This window comes from Anabrus simplex, chromosome 2 (genome assembly GCF_040414725.1).
Source record: "Anabrus simplex isolate iqAnaSimp1 chromosome 2, ASM4041472v1, whole genome shotgun sequence".
Lineage (NCBI taxonomy): Eukaryota > Metazoa > Arthropoda > Insecta > Orthoptera > Tettigoniidae > Anabrus > Anabrus simplex.
The window spans coordinates 79,651,384-79,674,252 of NC_090266.1; the positions used below are offsets into that span (position 1 = coordinate 79,651,384).

A 22,869-nucleotide genomic window follows, 5' to 3' on the forward strand; every position below is an offset into this window, starting at 1 on the left:
CCTACACTTCCCTCAAAAACCAACTGTACAAGACCTGGGTGTCTTAAGATCTGCCCTATCATTCTCTCTCTTCTTCTGGTCAAATTTAGCCAAATCTATCTCCTCTCACCAATGCGATTCAGTATCTCTTCATTCGTGATTCTATCTACCCATCTCACCTTCAGTATTCTTCTGTAACAACCCCATTTCAAAAGCTTCTATTCTCTTTCTTTCTGAGCTAATTATCATCCATGTTTCACTTCCGTACAACGCCACACTCCAGACGAAAGTCTTCAGAAACATCATTCTGATTGTCATATCAATGTTTGAGGTGAAGAAATTTCTTTTCTTAAGAAAGGCCTTCCTTGCTTGTGTTAGTCTGCATTTTATGTCCTCTTTACTTCTGCCATCATTAGTTATTTTACTACTCAAGTAACAATAGTTATGTACTTTAAAACTTCATTTCCTAGTCTAATATTTCCTGCATCACCTGACTTTGTTCAACCGCACTCCATTGCTTTTGTTTTGGACTTATTTATTTTCAACTTGTATTCCTTCCCCAAGACTCTGTCCATACCATTCAGCAATTTCTCCAGATCTTTTGCAGAGTCAGATAAAACAACTATATCATCGGCAAATCTCAGGGTTTTGATTTCCTCTCCATGAACTTTCATACCCTTTCCAAATTCCTCTTTTATTTCCTTTATTGCCTGTTCTATGTAGATATTGAAGGGGAGAGGGGACAAACTGCAGCACTGCCTCACTCCTTTCTGGATTGCTGCCTCTTTTTCAAAGCCTTCGATTCTTATCACTGCATCGTAATCTATGATCTATTGTCTTATCACTGCAGACTGATTTTTGTATAGATTCTAGATAATTCTCCTTTCTCGGTATCTGATTCTGATCACATTCAGAATCTGAGATAGCTTGATCCGATCAGTATTATTGAATGCGTTTTCTAGATCTACGAATGCCATGTATGTGGGCTTGTCCTTAATTCGGTCCTCTTAAGATCGGACATAGAGTCAGGATTGCCTCACGTGTTCCTACATTTCTTCTGTAGCCAAATTAATCTTCTCCCAACTCAGTTTCCAATTACCTTTCTATTCTTCTGTAAATAATAAGATAGAGTTTGAGGGATGTTCCACCATTCAACACCTTGTAAAATACATTAAATTATAAGAAGACCGGTTTCGACTCCCTTGGAGTCGTCATAAACTAAACCAGCAAGTTCTAAATATTTTCAATGTCAAACATATTCTCATTTCAACTGTGTCTTGTATCAGGTTGTTTAAATCAGGGCCGACAATCAAGTTCCACGTTCCACAAACACACGGTGACAATTCTAAATTAGACCTAAGACCTTTCTGTAATACTGAGCATCTCAAGCCAATGTATAATTTCAGCTGATTACCAAACATTTCTTGTGATTGTGTGGTCATAATGGTTAACAAGTTTTGTATTTGTTTTGTTCACATATTCCAGTTGAGTGTGGTCTGTGCCAAGTTGCACGGACACACGACAGCATTTTTACTCATATCCAAGAACGTTAAAGTGCCATGTGTTTCATATCTGTACATAAACTTTCAATCAATGTGTATATTCTCAACTATGATAGTGCATTTGTTTCCAATAGATTGTAGCAGGACCAACGGTTCTATTCTAATTCCACAAACACATGACAAATTTTTTGAAACCAAACCAAGAACTTTTAGATGCCAAGTGGTTTGTCTTTGTACATTTAATGTGTGTGTATATATATATATATATGTTTCATCTAGTTTAATCAGTTGGAGGCAAGACTGTCAAACCCAAGAACATACTTGAAATGCCAATTGTTTCATATCGTTGTAAGTGTCTCATATAGTAAGTGTGTTTTCAACCAGTGCAAGAAATTCCAGTAATTCTGCGTCTATGATCGCGCGACAGTCTAGACCAGAACTATGTCTTTGTACATTTGTTTCAAGGTGTGTGTATTTTATCCAGTTTTTTAAGATAGAAACAGAACTGTCAAGTCCAGGAACGCTCTTAGAGAGCCAAGGTTTCATATCATTATAAGTGTCCGTGTCACGTGTTCAACAGTGCATGTGTTTCCAGTTTTATGTGTTCCATGAACACAGGACAGTTTAGGCCAGAACTAGGAACATATTAAGTTCCAAGTGCTGCTTGCCATGTATGCGTTGCATTTCAAAGTAATGTCTTGCAAACCATTGTTTTTTTTTTTCAGGCTATCACCTTTAAATTTTCTTATTATGATGATTGTTATCAGATTCCCCCTGAATTAATTTTCAACAGGAACTGATGATGACTCCAAGGGAGTCGAAACCGGTCTTCTTATAATTGAATGTATTTACAATGTGTTGATTGGTGGTACATCCCTCAAACTGTGTCTTATTAGCTAAACGTCAACACGGAAATGAAGATCATAACCTACGATTCTGTAAATAAAATTTTGCAGCCATGAGATACTCAGCCTGTTTATCAAATAAATAATCTTGAAGAAGCGCAGCTAGTCTTCGGAGTACATCGAGACCCCTCAGGAGCTGCTCAGTAAGGAATTGACGTGCCTAAAATTCAAATGTGGACAGGATGTGGGCAGGATTCGATGAATAATCGTAGATGGAAGGGAGGTTGCCATAATTTATTTAAATAACAAGCCATCCTGGTGAACTGTTATGATGGATGATGAACACTTCTATTAATATTAATTAACTTGCTCTTGAAGTCACATCTAAATATCAAACAAAGGGGATGGTACAACATAAATGAATCCCTAGTCATTCTAACAAATTTTTAAATATTTACAGTATCGATTTTTAATTTATTAAACTTTGCGCTAACTTGGCTGTGATTTAGAATATTCTGGCATTAATCTGGAAAGAAATTGAAAATATTTTACATTTACATTGTCAGTCCATTACATATAATTGAAAATCAGAGTTAATTCAATACTCAAATATCTGCTTAACCTAAATTAATATTCTCATGACAATCTCGTGAACCATTAATTATCAAAGGGTAGAGAAAGGTCCGCCTGTTCAATACCAATTCGATTAATTTTGTAATGTTTTATTAATATTGATACTAGCTTCGACCATATTTTATTAGATCATCTTCAGCCATCATCAAAATTGGAAATAGTGTGCATATACAATAACACCATTGAAATATCACAATTGGTATGTCTTAATTTATATTACATAATGTTGAGAAAACACGTAAGCCCTATCCAAACAATGAACTTAACCAAATTACCATTTAATCAACATTGGTTAAGACTAACAATCTGTTAAACTCTCAGTTAACTACCCAGATTCAAGCAGTTAAATTCTCTGTTAGCTCAAAATAGGGCAGGTGCATTAGATGCAGAACTTCTGTATCTTGAATATTTGGAATCTCCAGAAAGAGTTAGAAACGGAAGCGCTGATTTTCATATAGTTGTTCGAGTTGCTTGATTGTACGTTGGCTATCGTCAGGATGCACATTGAATTCACTACAAATTTTCTGCCAAGCGTCCCTTATTTTGAGCACGGATCCATTAAATAGTTTGGTTACTTTCTATAATAGTTACACAGTGTTCTCCCCAGAAATTTTTGCCAGCCGGGTGGCAGGAATGAGCACGCGGGCGGGAAATACTACGTAAAAAGTTAATATGATCAAATTTCAGTTTATTCCCCTCAGAGCATTAACAATAATATCAGACAGGTAAACATTAACTGCAAAATTGAACTATTTTAGTGTTATCACGGTATCACGAACAAGACATCAGAGTATTTTGACCTTCTCTTGTTTATCATCATGTAACACCGGAACTTACCGCTCGGTTGCTGTGGAGTGCCATGCAGAATCTAATCCATGCTAATCCAGACACTGCTCGTGCATGGAATGACGTGATAGTAAGATGAACATTTGAACTAGGATGTAATTGATGCAATTATGCTGACAGTAATGAAGATTTATCATTTAAATAAACAGTTTTACAGTATTTACATTTTAATTTGGAATACCGAATGACTCAAATATGTATTAATGTTATGAAACCAATACACATCTAGGTTATGTTAGCCGGGCGCCAGGGTGGTTGCGCCTATTAAAACGGTCCTAGGGTGAACACTGGGAATATACTTGGAAATAATTTCCAAAAGAAGAGAAATATGAACCACCCATTCTCTTCTCGTTTTTTTCCTTCATATTGGTCTATAGAGCAACAGAAAATTCATGGTCAAGATAAAAAAATTCGAATAAATGTTGACTTCCCGCGCCTTGGTTTACAGCTGTATTAAAACAAAAGCGCATCGAAGCGTGCTCACAAACTGCATGGTTCTGCCACGGGCTTCTAGATTCTCACTGATCGTGACTCTTGTAAGAGTTAACACCGTGTTAGCTAACAGTTCCCAGGAAATGTTTGGATAAATGCAAGAATCAACATGCTGGTAAATTTTTAATGTTATGTTAACAAACAGTGTGTTATTGTTCTTTTAACTGTTATTAAATAAACCGGGCCATTGTCTTCATTGGTAACTAGAGTCTTAATCTAAAACAGTGTGGATGAAATGTCAGGCTATACATTTCAAAAATGGAATTAAAATAACACATTAAAACTGTTGTTACTGGTGTTGTTGAACTATGCCAATGTCCTTATTATAAACTAGTATTCTTGAGTCTTGAACTGATTTTGGAGTTCATAATTAATCTTTTATGTATGTTGTAGAACCATTCGATACACAAATTATGCCTTAACGAATAGAATGTACGAGGTAACAGTAGCGTTAAAGGGGATGTTCACAACTTGAATAAGTGGCCTTTCTGTCCAATGAAATTATTTTTGTTAGAATTCAGTGTGAAGTGAATGTCTGAAACAGAAAAAAATATTTGAAGTGAAATTTGAGAAAAGAAGGGAAGCTAAAAGATCAAGAAATAACATACGGCTGTCTGAGACCAACCCCCGTGCTCCTCTTCGTTTATGTGCACTCGGCACGGACACCAACACCAAACTGATTGCCAGGAGAGAGCGGAGGAATAGCTTATGATTTCAGGGATAGGAGGAGGGATGTCCGAGGGGGGGGCGGGATGAGTGGATTGGTGGAGTTGACATTGTGTCTCTTTTACGTTTATACTTCTCGTATATGGGAATGATTATGTCAAACAGAATATTACGTTCCTTATAGATTTCATTAATATTATAGTTAGGATTAGAATACTGTTCTAAATGAATGTAACAGTTCTCCAATGTGTTGAGCATGGTACCTACCCTTCATATCCACCTTTCTTATTCATCAGTTTTCTGCCATGGCACATCACGACAGGCGTTAAGCATAGGTTTACATCAATTGACCAAGATTTAAGCATATTAAAAGTGACCTAATATACTAAGGTCGAAACTAGTACCAATACTAATAAGAGATAACAACATTAATCCAATTGGTATTGAATAGGTGGACCTTTCTCTACCCTTTGATAGTGATCAGTTGTCAATACGGAAAATAATGAAATTCATAACTTACGATAACCATTAATTAAACTAAAAATTTATCTCAGCTCTTCCTGCATGAAAACAGAAATAAAAGCAACGCTGAAAAATCTCAAATGACGACAGTGTCACATAATAATGGAGCAAACACAAAATATACATGTGTCACAGCACCTTGCTGAAATAAATCATAATTCTCAAAACATCATCCCAAATCTACTAGTCACCCATTACCAAAAATGTAAAGAAACTATCTACAGATAAACTCTTTATAACAAAATTTACACCATGTGGCCACACGCGTATTGCATTCAGTAATGTAAGATTAAACTGACAAAGTTTGGGAAAATATACAATCGTTAAACATCAGTGTGGTTTAAGGATAATGTGACAAATCATCAGCTACAGTCATTTGCATTGAACTCACCACAATTAAGAATTTTATTAATCAGAGGAATCTACACGTAATGTTACACTGCTTTGGAAATCTTATCAAATACCTGTCATCTAAGACACTATAACCAAATTATCGTGTAACGTCTCACAACACGTGTTAGGGATTTTGATTACACAAAGACTTATCCCAATTACGTGTATCACACGATTATTCCTAATACTTATCCATCAATGCATATCCCAAAGCATAAGAAAAATACAGTATAATTATATCTGGCATCCGTTGAATCTTACAAGGTATGATCCAAGAAAGATATTAAACCTCATGCAAAGTGGAAATTAAAAAAATTACTTGGTTAATAATTATAGAAATATCATTTGAATAATCCTCTCAGGCTACAAAAGTAGCATTTGCATATGAGATGAACCTGTAACTCATGTCACAATGTGACAGGCACTTTTGGCGAAATGTGCTCTAAATATAATTCTGAAGAAAAAAGTAGTAATGTAGAATGTTCCTCGAAGTTATAGAAATTAAATGGAAAATTAATATTTCTTTAATTATGGCAGATGGCTATAATATTAATCAGATTCATATTCGATGATGTGGTCCCTATTATCAATGCGCAATCGGTGACGTGAAAAATTCTAACACCACACATAGTAAAATGTAATACTCAAACAAATCTAAGTATCAACGTTGAGATGGTAATATCGAAAAAATAAAAAAAAAATGGCAAAGACTACACAAATCAGACTAAAGAGCTATTGAATAATCATTGATCCATTCCAGAAGAAAGTTGTCTACAGATACAACTACATAAAACATAACATTATCTGTCGACTTATTTTCAATTTTCCATCGTCCGAGAATTGACGATTTTAGGGCTGGATTCCAGGCATTATAACATTATTGGCTTCAGTTCCACTGCTTGGAACTTCATGATGAATGATGAGATATCCAGGGTGAAGAGTATACGTCCCTCATTGATATCCATGCTGTTGTGCGGGTTCAAAGTCATTCTATTCTTGCATTGGTGAGCTGAAACTTGCGTTAAGTAAAATTACTAAAAGTCTTTAACACGTATCCCTGAAAATGCCAAGGAACTATACGTACGCTTTTGATTATAGGCTCTTGACACAATTGACGTCTGTTATTAATTCATGATCTTGTATCTAGTGATGACGAGGCAAGAAGAATATCGCATCTCAGGTGGGTGTGGAGTGTTGAATCAGCTGTCTCGGCCTCTGGTAGGCTTTCTCTGCACTGCTTCTAGTGTGCGCACTGCTGTGAATGTAATGAGCAAGCGAATGACCACCGTGAAGCTTTACGTGGGTAAGATATTGACTGCCTTGAGCGAAAGTCTGCTGTTCAGTTAGCGCACTGAATTATGATGTGGTCATTATCACATATTATGCCGTTTGGGCACTATATTGTGTAATATAAAATGTTGAAAAGAATTTTGAATATAGAATGTTAATTAATTTCCATGAACTACTAATTTTCACTTGAGTATCATAACACATTTCGAATGGTTGTTACTCTTGAAATTAAATCACTCATGGTGGCATTGGTGTTCATAAGCTCAGTATACTAGGGGTTTCAGATCTCTTTATTTCACGGTCATGTGTTTGCTCTCAGATGTTCTGAAGGTCGCATTGTATGGATTATCATTTCTTTTTATCTTGACACAGCCGGCTGAGTTGTCCCCGTCAGGTTACAGAAATAAAGAATAAAAGAATTGTAACTCACTTGTCAAGTTCCTGACACATGCCTTCTAAACACAACCTAGGTTGCAGATATGGCACTCACAAATGTTAAAGACCATAACTGTCACAATACTGAACTAATTGTGTGGTGGTTTACACACTTGTCAACACCTGCTTTCTTGGTAATAGGTATAACAACATTCTATCAAAAATCATACATCTTACACTCCATTTGGAATAACCTTGCCTCAGTGGTTTCTCCTAAGGCAGGCAGTAATTCTGACAGTATGTCATCAAGTCCAGGTACTTTGTTCCTTTTTAGGTCTCTCAAAGCTCTGTCGAATTCTGACCTCAAAATTGGGTCTCCCATTTCATTAGCATAAACAGTTTCTTCTAGTTCCAAAACCATATCATCTATGCCTGTTGGATATGTTCCTGCCAACTTTCTGCCTTGTCTTCTTTCCTTAGAAGTGGTTTTCCATCTGAGCTCTTAATATTCACACACACCTAGTTTTCCTTTTTCCAAAGGTTTCCTTGATTTTCCTGTATGCAGCATCTATATTTCCTACGTTCATACAGTCTTCAACATCCTTGCATTTCTCTTTCAGCCGTTCTTCCTTAGTTGTCCTGCACTTTCTATCTACTTCATTCTTTAATCACCTGTATTCTTTTCTTTTTTTTTTTTCTTTCTTGTACTTTCGTTGTTCATCAACCAGGTCTTGTATCTTCGGAGTTACCCATTGATGCTTACTTGATTTTTCCCTTCTTCCTAACCTTTCATCAGCAGCTCTACTGACGTCATTCTTCACGACTATTCATTTCTCCTCCTTGTGCAACAAGTTCCTTGAAACAATCCCTCACACTCTTTTGTTTCATCTTGTCTAGATCCCATCTCTTTGCATTCCTTCCTTTCTTCAATTTCTTCAACTTCAGATGGCATTTCTTGACCAGCAACTTGTGGTCGAGTCCACATCTGCTCCTATGAAAGTCTTACGATCTAACACCTTTTTTCTGAATTATTATTATTATTATTATTATTATTATTATTATTATTATTGTTATTATTTTACAATTTGCTTTATGTTGGATGACACAGATAGGTCTTATGACGACAATGGGGTAGGAAAGGCCTAGGAGTGGGAAGGAAATGGCTGTGGCCTTAATTAAGGTACAGTCTCAGCACTCGCCTGGTGTAAAAAGTTTCTGAATTTCTGCCTAAATATTATGAAGTCTATTTGATACCTTCCAGTGTCTACAGGTCTCGTCCATGTATACAGCTGTCATTTGTGGTGTTTGAACCAAGTATTAGCAAGGACTAAATTAGGTGATGATGATGATGCTTGTTGTTTTAAGGGGCCTAACATCGAAGGTCATCGGCCCCGACTAAATTAGGATCGGTGCAGAATTCAACAGGCCAACATTCTCTTTCATTCCTTTGCTCCAATCTGAATTTTCCTACTGCATTACCTTCTCTCCCTTGGCCTACCACTGCATTCCAGTCCCATCACGATTAGATTCTCATCACCATATAAATATTGTGCGACTCGTTGGCTGAACGGTCAGCGTACTGGCCTTCGGTTCAGAGGGTCCCGGGTTCGATTCCTGGCCGGGTCGGGGATTTTAACCTTAATTGGTTAATTGCAGTGGCACGGGGGCTGGGTGTATGTGTTGTCTTCATCATCATTTCATTCTCATCACGACGTGCAGGTCGGCTAAGGGAGTCAAATAGAAAGACCTGCACCTGGCGAGCCAAACCCGTCCTGGGATATCCCGGCACTAAAAGCCATACGACATTTAATTTCATATAAATATTGTATTAAATCTATCATTTCATATATTCCTTTGATTTCTTCATTATGCTCTGAACTGGTAGGCATATAGACCTGACCTATTGTGGTGGGCACTGGCTTTATGTCTGTCTTGACAAGAATAATCCTTTCACTATGTTGGTCGCACTAGCTTACCCACTGCTCTATTTTGTTGTCCGTTATTAAACCAACTCCTGCATTTCCTCCCCTATTTGATTTTGTGTTGATTATTCTGTAGTTGCCTGACCGAAAATCCTTCTCTTCCTGCCAACGTGCTTCACTTGTACCAACTACATCTAAATAAATAAACGTGGGTTTGTCAAGCGCTCGGTCAAACGTCAGTACGACGTGAAGGCATACGCAGGACGTGGCCGCTTGAGGCAAGAAGGGACGTGGAAACTCCTGAAAACACAATACAACAAATGATAGTTCCTCGTTTGACACTTTATGAGCTCTGTCCAGTGTCAAATATTTGCAGTTGACTAGAGGAGTTCCCACAATTTTAAATTGGTTCAATACCCAACCAGATTTTAAAATAAGACTGCAACAAGGCAAACACACTTTTATTCATATGCAGTGCACATTAAGAACTACATGAAGAGGTTTGCAAATATTGCACCACTAAGAGCAACATTCTAATGGTATGTGCATTTAACATTGTCACATAACAAGTGGATTTTTAATCGCCACTCAAAATTTAAATATGCAACCAATGCATTATTTAAATGGATTCATTTTACCAGTGACAAGCAACATAGCATTATTATTATTAATATTATTATTATTATTATTATTATTATTATTATTATTATTATTATTATTATTATTATTATTATTATTATTATTATTATTATTATTATTCCTGTTACCCAGCTGTGTCAAGATCATTAGAGAATAGAAATATCCTCAACGTAGTTATTTTAATTCTAGAAGAATTCGACACTCCTCTTCCTATTTTATAGATTTTTTTATTTATTTATTGATAAATAGGGTTCCAGAGAGCAAGAGCTCTGTCAAGAGGAACAATACATAGATAATCACAACAATGGCGGATTAACGCATAAGGTCTAAAAATGAAAGAGTAATAATAGTGGTTTTACATATACTTTAAGTATCACAATTTACCTAATGGATAGGATTATATTAAGTGGATTATCATCAGAGTAACAATACAGGAGGAACAACTTTTTGACTTTTAAGATTTGGAAAATGAAAATATCAGAGAAATAACTGTTACACATTTATAGTGCCTAACAGGTACTTCTTAAGCTTATTACGAAATGGCACAGTTTTAGAGATGATTGCTATGTTGTCAGGAATGCTGTTATATTCAGATATTAGTAAGTGTTGCACTCCCTTAGTGCCAAACCTTGTAGTATAATTTTGATGAACATGAAATTTATTTTTTTGCCTTGTCTTATATGAATGGATGTCAGTGACTTTAGGAAATTCAGAGTTGGTGAACATTTTGTTATGCAAGACTTTATGAATAAGAAGTGATGCGTTTAATGAGATTAATTTCTTAAGAGGTAATATATTTGTTTCAGAGTACATTTTATTTCGAGAATATAGTTGATGAAATCCATACATAAATCTAATAACCCTGTTTTGTAAGACCTCCAAAGTATTTAAGTTATTTTGGGTTGCTTTGCCCCAAATGAAACACAAGTAAGAAAGTCGAGATTGTATCATTGTGAAATAAATTAGACGAAGAGTGTCAATTGTTAGTAGGTACTTAATCTTGCCAATGATACCAACCAAGACAGAGATTTTATTTTTTACGTTTAATATATGAGGTGTCCAGGAGAGGGCACTATCAATTATTAGTCCAAGATATTTAACTTCTTTAACCCATTTCAACTTCGTAGTGCCAAATAATATATTTGTAGTTGCATTTAGGTCATTTTGTGATTTATCGAACATCATACAGACAGTTTTTGAGTAATTGGCTGTTAGAAGATTTTTTCTCAGCCATTCATCTAAGATATAACAGTCATGCTGGATATCTGCAACTATTTCATCTTCAGAATTTGATGAATAGAACAGTGAAGTATCATCTGCCAAAAGTGATATTTTACCCTTAAAAGAACACAGGGCTATGTCATTAATATATATAAGAAACAAAACTGGACCCAATATGGAACCTTGTGGTACACCAAAGCAGATCTTTTGTAGCTCACTTTTATTCATGCCAATCTGAACATATTGTTGTCGATTTGATAAGAAATCCTTAAACCAGAGCAGCGAGGGACCTCTCACACCTGCCTTTTCCAGTTTGTATATCATAAGTTCATGGCTAACAGTATCAAAAGCCTTTTTTAAATCAATAAACAGCCCAGCAGTCTTGTAACCTTTATCAATATAATTTTGAAGCTCAATTATAATGTCCATTAAGGCAGGATTCACCCCAGCCTTTTCTCTGAAGCCATATTGAAATCTGGAAAAATAATTGCATTTTTCGAGGTAACTAATAAGCCTAACTTTGACAACAGTTTCTAAGATTTTAGACAATTCAGGTGGTATTGAGATGGGTCGGTAGTTTCCAGGGTCGGATCTATCATTCTGTTTGTGTATAGGAACCACTCTAGAGATCTTTAATGAATCAGGGACAATGCCTTTTGCCAAAGAGCAGTTGATAAATTCAGATATTGGACCAGAGAGTGCTCGATTACAGATTTTGAGAAGTTTACTGGAAATACCATCACTAGCAACTGAGCGAGCATGTTTGAGAGAATTGATTATTGTAGACACTTCTTCTGGAGAACATGGTTCTAGGAAAAGGGAATTAGGATGATTATTGATTGTAGCAGTATGTTCAGGATGTGGAACAATATTTGAAGATAGTGTGGCAGGGACTGAGATAAAATTATTATTCAGGGCATTACAAATGTCACTTTTGTCTTCAAAACATTCATTCCCTAGCTTGATACGTGTAATATTGATTGTTGACTTTGAAGGTTTACCAAGAACTTCGTTTATGAGTTGCCAGGTGTGTTTAGTGTTGTGTAGATTGTTTTTTTGAGAAGAAATTGGATATTTATTGAACATCTCCCTTGGTAAGTTATACCAGTCCCTAACTCCCCTTCGTGTAAATCACTATTTGCACAAATTTGTCCTCTTAAATTCCAACTTTATCTTCATATTGTAATCTTTCCTACTTTTAAAGACACCACTCAAATTTATTCAGGTCCAATAATACTGCCTTGAGGAATTCCCCTCTTAATTATTAGAGGGTCAGGTTAAGAGTCGCCTACTCTAATTATCTGAGTTCTCTTTTCTAGAAAAATAGCCACGCATTCAGTCACCGTTTTGTCTACTCCAGTAGCACTCATTTTTGCCAGTAGTCTCCCATGATCTACCGTATCAGATGCCTCAGATAGGTCAATCGCGATACAGTCCATATGATCTCCTGAATCGAAAATGTCTGCTATATCTTGCTGGAATCCTACAACTTGAGTTTCAGTAGAATAACCTTTCCTAAACCCGAACTGCCTTCAGTTGAACCAGTTATTAATTTTGTAGACATGTCTAATATAATCAGAAAAAATGTTTTCCCAAAGCTTACTTGCAGTGCATGTCAAACTGATTGGCCTGTAATTTTCAGCTTTATGTCTATCACCCTTTCTTTTATACTCAGGGGCTACTATAACAACTCTCCATTCATTTGGTATAGCTCCTTCATTCAAGCAATAATCAAAGAAGTACTTCAGATATGGTACTATATTCCAACCAGTTGTCTCTAGTATATCCCCGTAAATCTTATCAATTCCAGTTGTTTTTCTAGTTTTCGACTTTTTTTATCTTATTGTAAATGTTATTATCATAGGTAAATTTTAATACTTCTTTAGTACAGTGGTATTCCCAAAAATTAGGTCCACCGGGCGAGTTGGCCGCGCGTGTAGAGGCGCGCGGCTGTGAGCTTGCACCCGGGAGATAGTAGGTTCGAATCCCACTATCGGCAGCCCTGAAAATGGTTTTCCGTGGTTTCCCATTTTCACACCAGGCAAATGCTGGGGCTGTACCTTAATTAAGGCCACGGCCGCTTCCTTCCAACTCCTAGGCCTTTCCTATCCCATCGTCGCCATAAGACCTATCTGTGTCGGTGCGACGTAAAGCCCTTAGCAAAAAAAAAATTTATGTCCCCCCCTTTTTTTTTATTTTTTTTATAAATGCTTAGACCTCTTTATTTCTACAATGCTTTACATCATTTTACAGCTTGAACATTTAACTATTTCTCTACATAATCACCATTTCGGTCAATGCATTTTTGTAGACGCTGTGACAGTTTTTGTATGCCCATGTCATACCAGCTCGCCGCCATGCTGTTCAGAAAGTTGTGAACCTTATCGTTCTACATTGCGATTTTATTTGATGTAAATAAATATCACACGAGAACATGTTCACTTCCTTATATAAATTACTTTATTTACACTGTACGTCACAACACACAATTATACACAGTCGCAAATTACACTATATACAACACTCAATAGCGGAGTACCCTGAAGTCGATTCTGACAAGTACTGATATCAACAACACTGACGCGTGCACTATAACATACTCTCTCTTGAATTCACCGCCTCACTTGAGTCCAATATTCAGACTCCACCTCGGAGCCCAACAGTCACTCCCAGTTCATCATTTGTCTGAGTCCCAAGAACTAAGAACTAAGAACTGCCTTCACTGACTGACAGCTCGATATTTATACCATTCGATCAACCATCTAGAATGATCGACTTCTGGAAGAGTGCTTACAACACTCTAATGAAACACACTCGAAACATCAATCGACCAGCTAGTCGAATGGGTACTCGAACTTTCCTTCCGTATTTAAAAATGTACATGGAAATATCTACAACATTCGTTATGTCTCTACATGTATCTGGATAATAAAACCTTACAGTAAGTTTCCAGCACCCTTCGTATATACCAAATTATAGTACAATAAGTCTAACATACAAACATTATGGAATTTTCTACCGCTTACGACCATATGGATTTTGAGGTTAAACAATACGTATTTGAGGTTATACAATTTTATACTACATATTTACAGGGAAATCATATATTAATCATATTTAACATTTAATAAAAGATAATTTAGCCTTAAATAAACTATAATTAAAATATATTAAACATACTAATTGAAGGTTTTGCACCAATTACGATGTCGTACCTACGACAACCTCATCTTTCCCTTCATCGTCGGTGCTGAATCGTTTTCCAGCCAAATGTTCTTTCAACTTAGGGAACAAGTGATAGTCACTGTGCGCCAAGTCGGGACTATAGGGTGGATGGGTGATGGTGTTCCACCGAAACTGTTGCAGAATAGCAACGGTTTACCGGGCGATGTACAGGCGAGCGTTGTCAAAGAGAATGTTTTAGCCCTTGCTCAACATTCCTCTTTTCCAGTTCTGAATGCCCGTCTGAGTTTTTTCAGGGTCTCACAGTACCTGTCAGTGTTTTGTTTTCCCAGCAGGCATAAAGTCGACCAACAATACCCCTTTTCGATCCCAAAACATAGTAGTCATGACTTTACCGGCAGACTGTGTTTGCTTGAATCTCTACGGCTTGGGCGAAGAGGGATGCCGCCACTGGCATGATTGTTTCTTGGTTTCAGGTATAAAGTGGAACGCCCAGGTTTCGTCACCCGCGACAATCGAGTCCAAAAATTTGTCCTGTTCGGCTGCAAAACATTGAAGAAATGCGCGGGAAGAATCAACTCGTTGCCGCATGTGGTCTTCAGTCAGCATGCGTGGCACCCATCTTGTGCACACCTTCCGGTATTTCAACTTTCCCCTTAAAATTCTGTGAGTGGTGCTTTGGGAAACCTCAGGAATCAAAGTGCAGGGATCATCCAGGGTGATCCGCCGATATTCACGCATGATTTGCTCAACCTTTACGACTGTCTCGACAGAAATTGACGGTCTCCCGCTCCTCTGTTTGTTCGTAGTGAATTTCAGTCCAACCGGCTGCAAACTCTCTAGACAACTTACGAACATTTTTGACATCCATGTGCGACTCACCATACACTTCTGTCAATTGGCAATGGATTTCAATCAGTTTAGTACCTTTTGCTGTCAAAAACCGAATAACTGCGTGCACTTCGCACTTGGCAGTAACATCCAGTGGGAGCTCCATTCTCAACAGCTGCCAAGCTAAGACTGGGTGCCTCAATGTGCCGTGCGCATGTTTATATGTGAGCGTGGGAAACACTCTTCACAATATTGTGACCAACGGCCACACGAACAGAGTTCTGTATTTATAAAAAAATAGGAGACCTTATTTTTGGAATTACCCTCGTAATAGTCACCTCCCCTATCTGGACATTATCCTTGTAACCAACAATCTTTACATACTGCTGACTGAATACTTATGCCTTCTGAAGATCCTCGCATGTACACTCCCCTTGTTCAGTAATGATTCCTTGAATGTATTTCTTAGTATCTGTTTCTGCCTTAAAGTGGCCATGATGCTTGCCATCTTGTTATCCTTAGCTGACTTCTTTGCTAGATTCAGTTTCCTAGTAAGTTCCTTCAATTTCTCCTTACTTCCACAACTGTTTTTAACTCTTTCTTTCCAAACTGCACCTTCTTGGTCTCTTCTCTGTTATAATATAGTGGGTCTTTACCATTCCTTATTCATTTGAATTGTTATGCTTTTGAAATAATCAAATGAAAAGTGTTCCCAATGTTGTCATCAACTCATCAATCTCATCACAGGAAAATTAATTATCATCTTCATTCCTTACAGGAAGAGAGAGAGACAGAGAGAGAATGTGTGTGCACGAGGATCGGTCTCTGATAAGCCTTCCAAAAATAACAATACGAACTCATGATCCACATGTGTGAGTGAGTCATGCACTCAGATGCCGTTATTAAAATGCATAAATTGGTACTGTATAATGCGTCACATGCCCAAGCGATTACGCTAAGCGCAATGCTAGCGTTATTTGCCAGGGTGACTGGCTCAGACAGGTTAGATCCTGACTCAGTCCGGTGGTATTTGAAGGTGCTCAAATACGTCAGCCTCATGTCGGTACATTTACTGGCACATAAAAGGTCTCTCGCGGGACAATTCTGGCACCTCAGCGTCTTCAAAAATTGTAAAAACGGTAATTAGTGGAACGTAAAAACAAATAACATTATTATTAATGAAGTATTTACTACTGTACTTGGTTCACCAAATTTAACTGGTCATAAATTCAAATTCGCCAGAATTTTCTCTAAAGTGACAAAATCGCTAGTCGCTATCTTTGAAATTCTGTTGCTGAATAACTTGGGAAAGACTCCAGATTGCTGGAGTTGGGAACACATGATGATGATGATGATGATGATGATGATGATGATGATGATGATATTTTGTTATAGCCGTTCTTTCCCCAGCTAAGAAAATGTGTAAATGCTCGACACAAATCACTAAGGGTTGAAAACAATAAAGCAAAATTTGGCAGTGGTGATTATTGTTTAAAGATAACAGCTGGGCAGCCATCCTCTATTAATACTAATCAGAGGAAAAAATGGAAGGTGTCTGACATTTCAAGAAATGAGAGTATCGGCCAAAGAAAGACAAGAAGGGCAGCGAGGAGCATGAAATGAGAGACTCCCTTGGCCTCAGAAGCCTAATACTGTTGGGGTCGGAAAAGAACAAGAGTTGACCAAGAGAGGTTGCTTTTTCTTTTTTACATCATATATTCCATCATTAGACGGATTAATCAAATTCAAACATGTTTCGGCTCATTTGAGCCATCTTCAGTGATAAAGGGGGGGGGGGGTTGAAATAATTTGCATTATACAAGCTAAAAAATGCCATAAAACATAACGAAGGAACAAATTATTTCAACCCCCTGCCCCTTTTCACTGAAGATGGCTCAAACGAGCCAAAACATGTTTGAATTTGATTACTCCGTCTGATGATGAAATATATGATGTATTGAACTAGGAGGATACACTTATTTTTTCACATTTGTAAAGTGAAAACCATCAATACAGAATGATTCTAATATCTTGTAACAAGAGAGTTTGGTTAGGATAGATGAAAGTAAGGAGCCTGGATTCATCTGAGCACCCTGTGGTTGTCAATCCATGGTTGCTCACTCACTCACTTAAACTGTCAATAAATCACTACTGATATGCTGCCCAGGTGGCAGATTGCCTATCAGGTGTTTGCCTACCCTTTTCCCAGAATAATTTAAGAGTACCAGGGCCCCTTTTAGTCTTCTCTTATGACAGGCAGGGTTTACCGTGGTTGTTATTCTACCACTCCTTAAAGATTAAGACAGTTAATTCAATTAGTTTCAACATTTGGAGATTTGTTTGAAAGAATAATATTTCTATTTTTCCAAAGAGTTCAGCTATTCACTTATTTCATTGTTTGTACATCTGGCATACTTAAACTGAAAATTTTATTAATGATGTATCTGATTATTTATGTGATACACCTGAATGGTATTTGAAACTTATTTACTGACTTGCTGAAATATGGATGTTGTCCAGAACTCCACTTTATCCAGCTCCAGAAAAAAATGCTTCCGAACAACAACAACAACAACAACAACAACAACAACAGATCGGGAATGTGACACCTGGGCGACTGCCCTAAATGCAGATCAGGATTGATTGATTGATTGATTGATTGATTGATTGATTGATTGATTGATTGATTGATTGATTGATTGAACAATCACAAATTTCTTACCAGAAAAATCCTCCAACTTTACCTCATTGTGTCCACATCCACTGCATACTCAACCCTAGCCTTTTCCTATCTACACTTGTGCTATGTTTTCACATTTTGCATAACTTAAAAGTAAACCTTAATTTTGTCTTACTACATAATATTTATAAACTGATTTCTTTAATTTTATTCATATTTTATTATGATAAGAAATGTATATGATTAAAATATATTTCTACTTGTTTCTGTTTCAGTTCAAACGCTTAGGCGGCCCTAAATACAAGCGTCAAATGCAAGCCGTTGAAGTGATTGATATTAATGAAGATACTATTATGCCTGATTCAAATGAATGGCTTACTAAACAGTTGACTGTTGAAACAAATACAAAAATTCATGGACATAGCCATAGGAAAAATGATGGTCCTACCACTCAACAGCGGAGGAAACACCAAATTACATACCTCGCCTTCCAGGTAAGTGAGTAATTGTAAGATTTTTCTAGAATTGAACTGATGTAATTTGTGCTCTGGTTTGGGTGGAAGTTGATATGAAGCCGTGTGTACAAAAACAGTCTAACCCTTACAGTCTAACCCTCAAAAGCAACATTTTTGAGATATGTGCTGCTATCTCTTGATTTGTGCAGGAACTAACTATTAATGAATGGTTTAACATCAGAGAACCTCGTGGAGAGTAAAATAAACTACCTCAAAATTCTCTCTTGTTTGCCAAGGTTCAACGGTGGAGCACAAAAATGGTTGAACATTGCGAGAGATGTAACTAGGTGTGAGCAGCCAATCTTTGTGTAAATATGTCATCTGTAATTATGATGGTAAAATATTATTCTTTTGGATGAACAATTAGGTTATTGGTAGAGGTTAGTTATTTTAGAAGAACAAGTTCATTGGAAAACCTAAATATTGCTTGAAAATGCAGCATTCCATTGCACTCAATCTTAGGAATATATCTCTCCATTGTTGGTGCACATGACAATCTTTGTAAACAAGAAAATGGCTGTGGTAAACAGTGAAGAGCACATGAGTCATAATGAAGAAGTCGAAGATGCTTGCGGAAATTACTGGAAAAGGAATGAGGTAACTTGGCACACAGAAATAAGGAACAGAAATTGTGGCGAGGAATACACCACGTACAAAGATGGTGTTATTCTGAAGAAAGCTATCTGTGCCGTGTGTTTGTGCCCGCGGAAATTTTCTGTGAACGTTCCTGAAAATAACCGCAAATAATTTTTTATGGAATTTGTAAACATGGGGATCCATGATTTACAGAATGTCTATATGTGATAATGGCAGCACTGTTAATGGAGATAAAAGTATTTTTGATAATATTATGGATTATGACTAGGTCCTTACTGCAGACCACAGTGTATGTATACACCGACTTATGCAGAAGGGAGGAGTGCATGTATCCTTTCAAAAATTTCAAAACTTTGAATGATTGCAGCAAGCATGTCAGTTATGCTCAGGTATTTCATTATTTCCTTTTAATTTGATCTCCATATTTTTTAACAAGTTCTGTTTATGGTAAACCATGTTCAGTCAAAAACCAGAAGAATTCTTCTCTTGAAAAATAATTTCTGGGAAAACCCTTGTGTGTATGTCGTATCCCCGTCTACAGGTGAGGCACCGAGTGGTAAGTGGACTCACCTGGTGGCTAACAACAGTACTAAAAATGAAAGGGTTTGAAGATGGTAATTTATAGGCATTATGCAAGTTGGTTGTTAAAAATTGAAACTCATATGTGTATATTTAACAGATGATGTACAGTGAAACCTCGATTATCCATTTTGGGAGGGACCACAGTAAAAAACGTACAACATGGGAAAACTGAAAATGCGGGAAGGAATGAACCATCAACAATTTGGCTAACATCTCAAAAATGAAATATGTATAAGTATAATCTTACAAACACTCCTAAACCAAACCTGACTACAACCCCAATGGACCTTCCGCCTATCAAGCTAATGCTGCTCAGTCCAAAGGCCTGCAGGTTTCGAGGTGACGCATGGTCACTGTGACGAATCCTCTCGGCCGTTATTCCTGGCTCTCTAAACCGGGGTCACCAACTCACCATTTGATAGCTCCTCAATTAAAGGTAAACGTAGAATGAGTGAACTTGGAACCAACCCTGATATCCAGGTAAAAATGCCTGACCTGGCCGGGAATCGAACCCGGGCCCTCTGGGTGAGAACCCCGCAAGTTAAACCATGGGACCGGCTTCAAACAATTACCGGTACACGACTTAAACATCTTGAAACTTTACATTCAATTTTACCAGGGAAACTTCTGTCGGTTCATTAATTTTGGTCAACTAAACTCTTCGAAAAATCTAATACCGTTAACGGCAAGCAAAACAACAATCGACCACAAGTAGTTTTTTTTAAATTCTCTACCGGTAATCTAATAAAATAAAGCACATTAGATACAAAAGCGCCCGACATGATGGCGAAATCCCTTTTTTTTTTTAATCGTCCATTGTAATTTGGTCACCGGTATGCTATTCGTAGTCAGTTTATGAAAATCTAGTTCTGCATAAATTAGGCCTACTTCGACTTTTAAAGGTTATGTTGAACTCGAGTATATGGTTTTGAATGTTAGTATTGATTCTCAAAAGTTCTCATATGCATTCTATTCAATTCTGCCCACCACTAATCACATTGAAATTGGAAAGAGAAAAAAATATCATCAAAACTTCAGAAATTACGGTTATTTGTGACCTTGAGCTCAGCTGGAAAGCGAGTTCGCTGTACAAGTCGGTACGAGTGCGAAAAGATACAAACTTTAAATGTAACATGCATATAAAACGACTACGGTTTTTATAACATTTTATCAAAAGAACGTGAAATTCCCAGTCTTATATTAGGACCAAAACAGTAATAGGCATTAGGCAATCCCAAAACATCCAATGGCTTTATGTATGTAAGGTGCAACATCTATTCTGGTCTCGATATCACAGTCATATACAATAATATTAAAATACTACATTTGTGATACCGATACTTAAGGAGCAGTTTCGATTCCTGTCTGAAAGCCCAGTTACTATACAGTGCCCTGGGGGAAGTGCTGAAAACCTGGTCAGCGATACAATCGAAAAAATTTTAAAAAAAATCTAACCCTGGACTTCATGGAGATGTTTTGCAAGTACGAACATTTGACGAAATTCGTTCCATCTTCGAGTAGAGCTGTCGAAATGCGCTCTGTCCCCTTCCAGTTGCTGTAGCCACTCTCTGCTTTATGATTTCCGAGGATTCTCTAAACAATACCACCCGAATGCGATGCTAAGATGGTCCCTTGTGCATGTTAACCACCAATCGCTTTTCCAGTACAGTACAGTACTTCCTCTAATTATCGCAATGACGGGACGTTAATACCAAGATCCGTAAGTATGCCGTAGCCATCCTTTCGTGAAATAGTTTCTTGAAAAATGCGTGATAGAGGATTTAGCTTTGATGGGACTGAAATTTCTGGACTGTTGATCTGGGAAATTGTTCCTTTGAGGACTGGATAATGCGGGGTTTTTACAGCGTGATTTAATTAGGATGCTTGCAGGACCACGTAATTTGAACGAATAATGCGGGAAAGCGTAGTTTCCAGGAATGTATAATCGAGGTTCTACTGTATAAAGAATGTACAGTAGTAAAGAAGTCGGTCCTTTAGTGTGACTTATGAGAGCTAGCCTTCCTCAGAACAGCTACTCCAAATAAATGCAACTGAACTCTAAACTTAGAGACCACTGAATGCTAGAGCGATGGTAGACAGAGTATCGTGAAGTCTCGCAGAGCTCCTCATGCTTTAAGTTGCCAACTACAATAAACCATGAAGAAGAAGGGCTAACGTCGAGAATCAAAGTATGGTTGATGAATACCGAATGCTACCAATACCTCCCCGCCTCGATCTACTAAGAAATATTCTAATTAGTGACACCTCCTCTGAAGACCGATAGGCCTCCCTTGACGTGAGCTGAAGGCAAGACTGTCCAAGACGAAGACCAGAACGGTCAGACGCTATTCCCTTGTTTAACCTAATATTTAAAGGAACTAGCAGTTGATATGAGTACTTCCCCGACTTTTAGCATCAGGGCATAGCTGAATTCCTATGATTATCACCTCCCCCCTGGTATAGTTACTCGCACCCATCGTAGGTGCACTTCTCTCCTTTATGTATAGTAATTCTCATCTTCATAAATAGCCGTTCTCTTCTTCATAAAAAAAAAAAAAAAAAACAAGGAAAAAAACTATCTGTTTCTTCTGGAGAAGTCTGACATACCCAAAGTAAAGAGGAAGAATGCACAAGCAAAAATGGATGTGAAAGGAAGACTACTCTTAGCATCAGGGCATGGCTGACTTCCTATGGTTATCACCTCCCCCCTGGTATGGTTACTCGCTCCCATGGCAGGTGCACTTCTCTCCTATATGCATAGTAATTCTCATCTTCATAAATATGACTCCACCAAGCTCGATAGCTGCAGTCGCTTAAGTGCGGCCAGTATTCGGGAGATAGTGGGTTCGAACCCCACTGTCGGCAGCCCTGAAGATGGTTTTCCGTGGTTTCCCATTTTCACACCAGGTAAATGCTGGAGCTGTATCTTAATTAAGGCCACGGCTGCTTCCTTCCCACTCCTAGCCCTTTCCTATCCCAACGTCACCATAAGACCTATCTGTGTCGGTGCGACGTAAAGCAACTAGCAAAATTTAAAGAAAAGACTCCCCATCTCATAATACTTGATTGGGGTGTGCTCATTACTTCTAATTTATAGGACACTTCAAACTACACCTATGATCTTTACTTCCAGACATTGGAACGTGACAATTTAGA

The 22,869-nt window shown here is 37.5% G+C and overlaps 1 protein-coding gene across 2 annotated transcripts in view; it reads left to right on the forward strand.

Moving 5' to 3' along the window:
* Positions 1 to 22,869, forward strand: part of LOC136864914 (proline-rich protein PRCC) — a 161,281-nt gene that overhangs the window by 76,399 nt on the left and 62,013 nt on the right. For both annotated transcript variants that reach the window (XM_067142327.2, XM_068226469.1), the window contains exon 4: positions 18,295 to 18,513. In XM_067142327.2, coding sequence (XP_066998428.2) covers positions 18,295 to 18,513 — 219 coding nt within the window. The remainder of the gene's footprint in view (positions 1 to 18,294; positions 18,514 to 22,869) is intronic.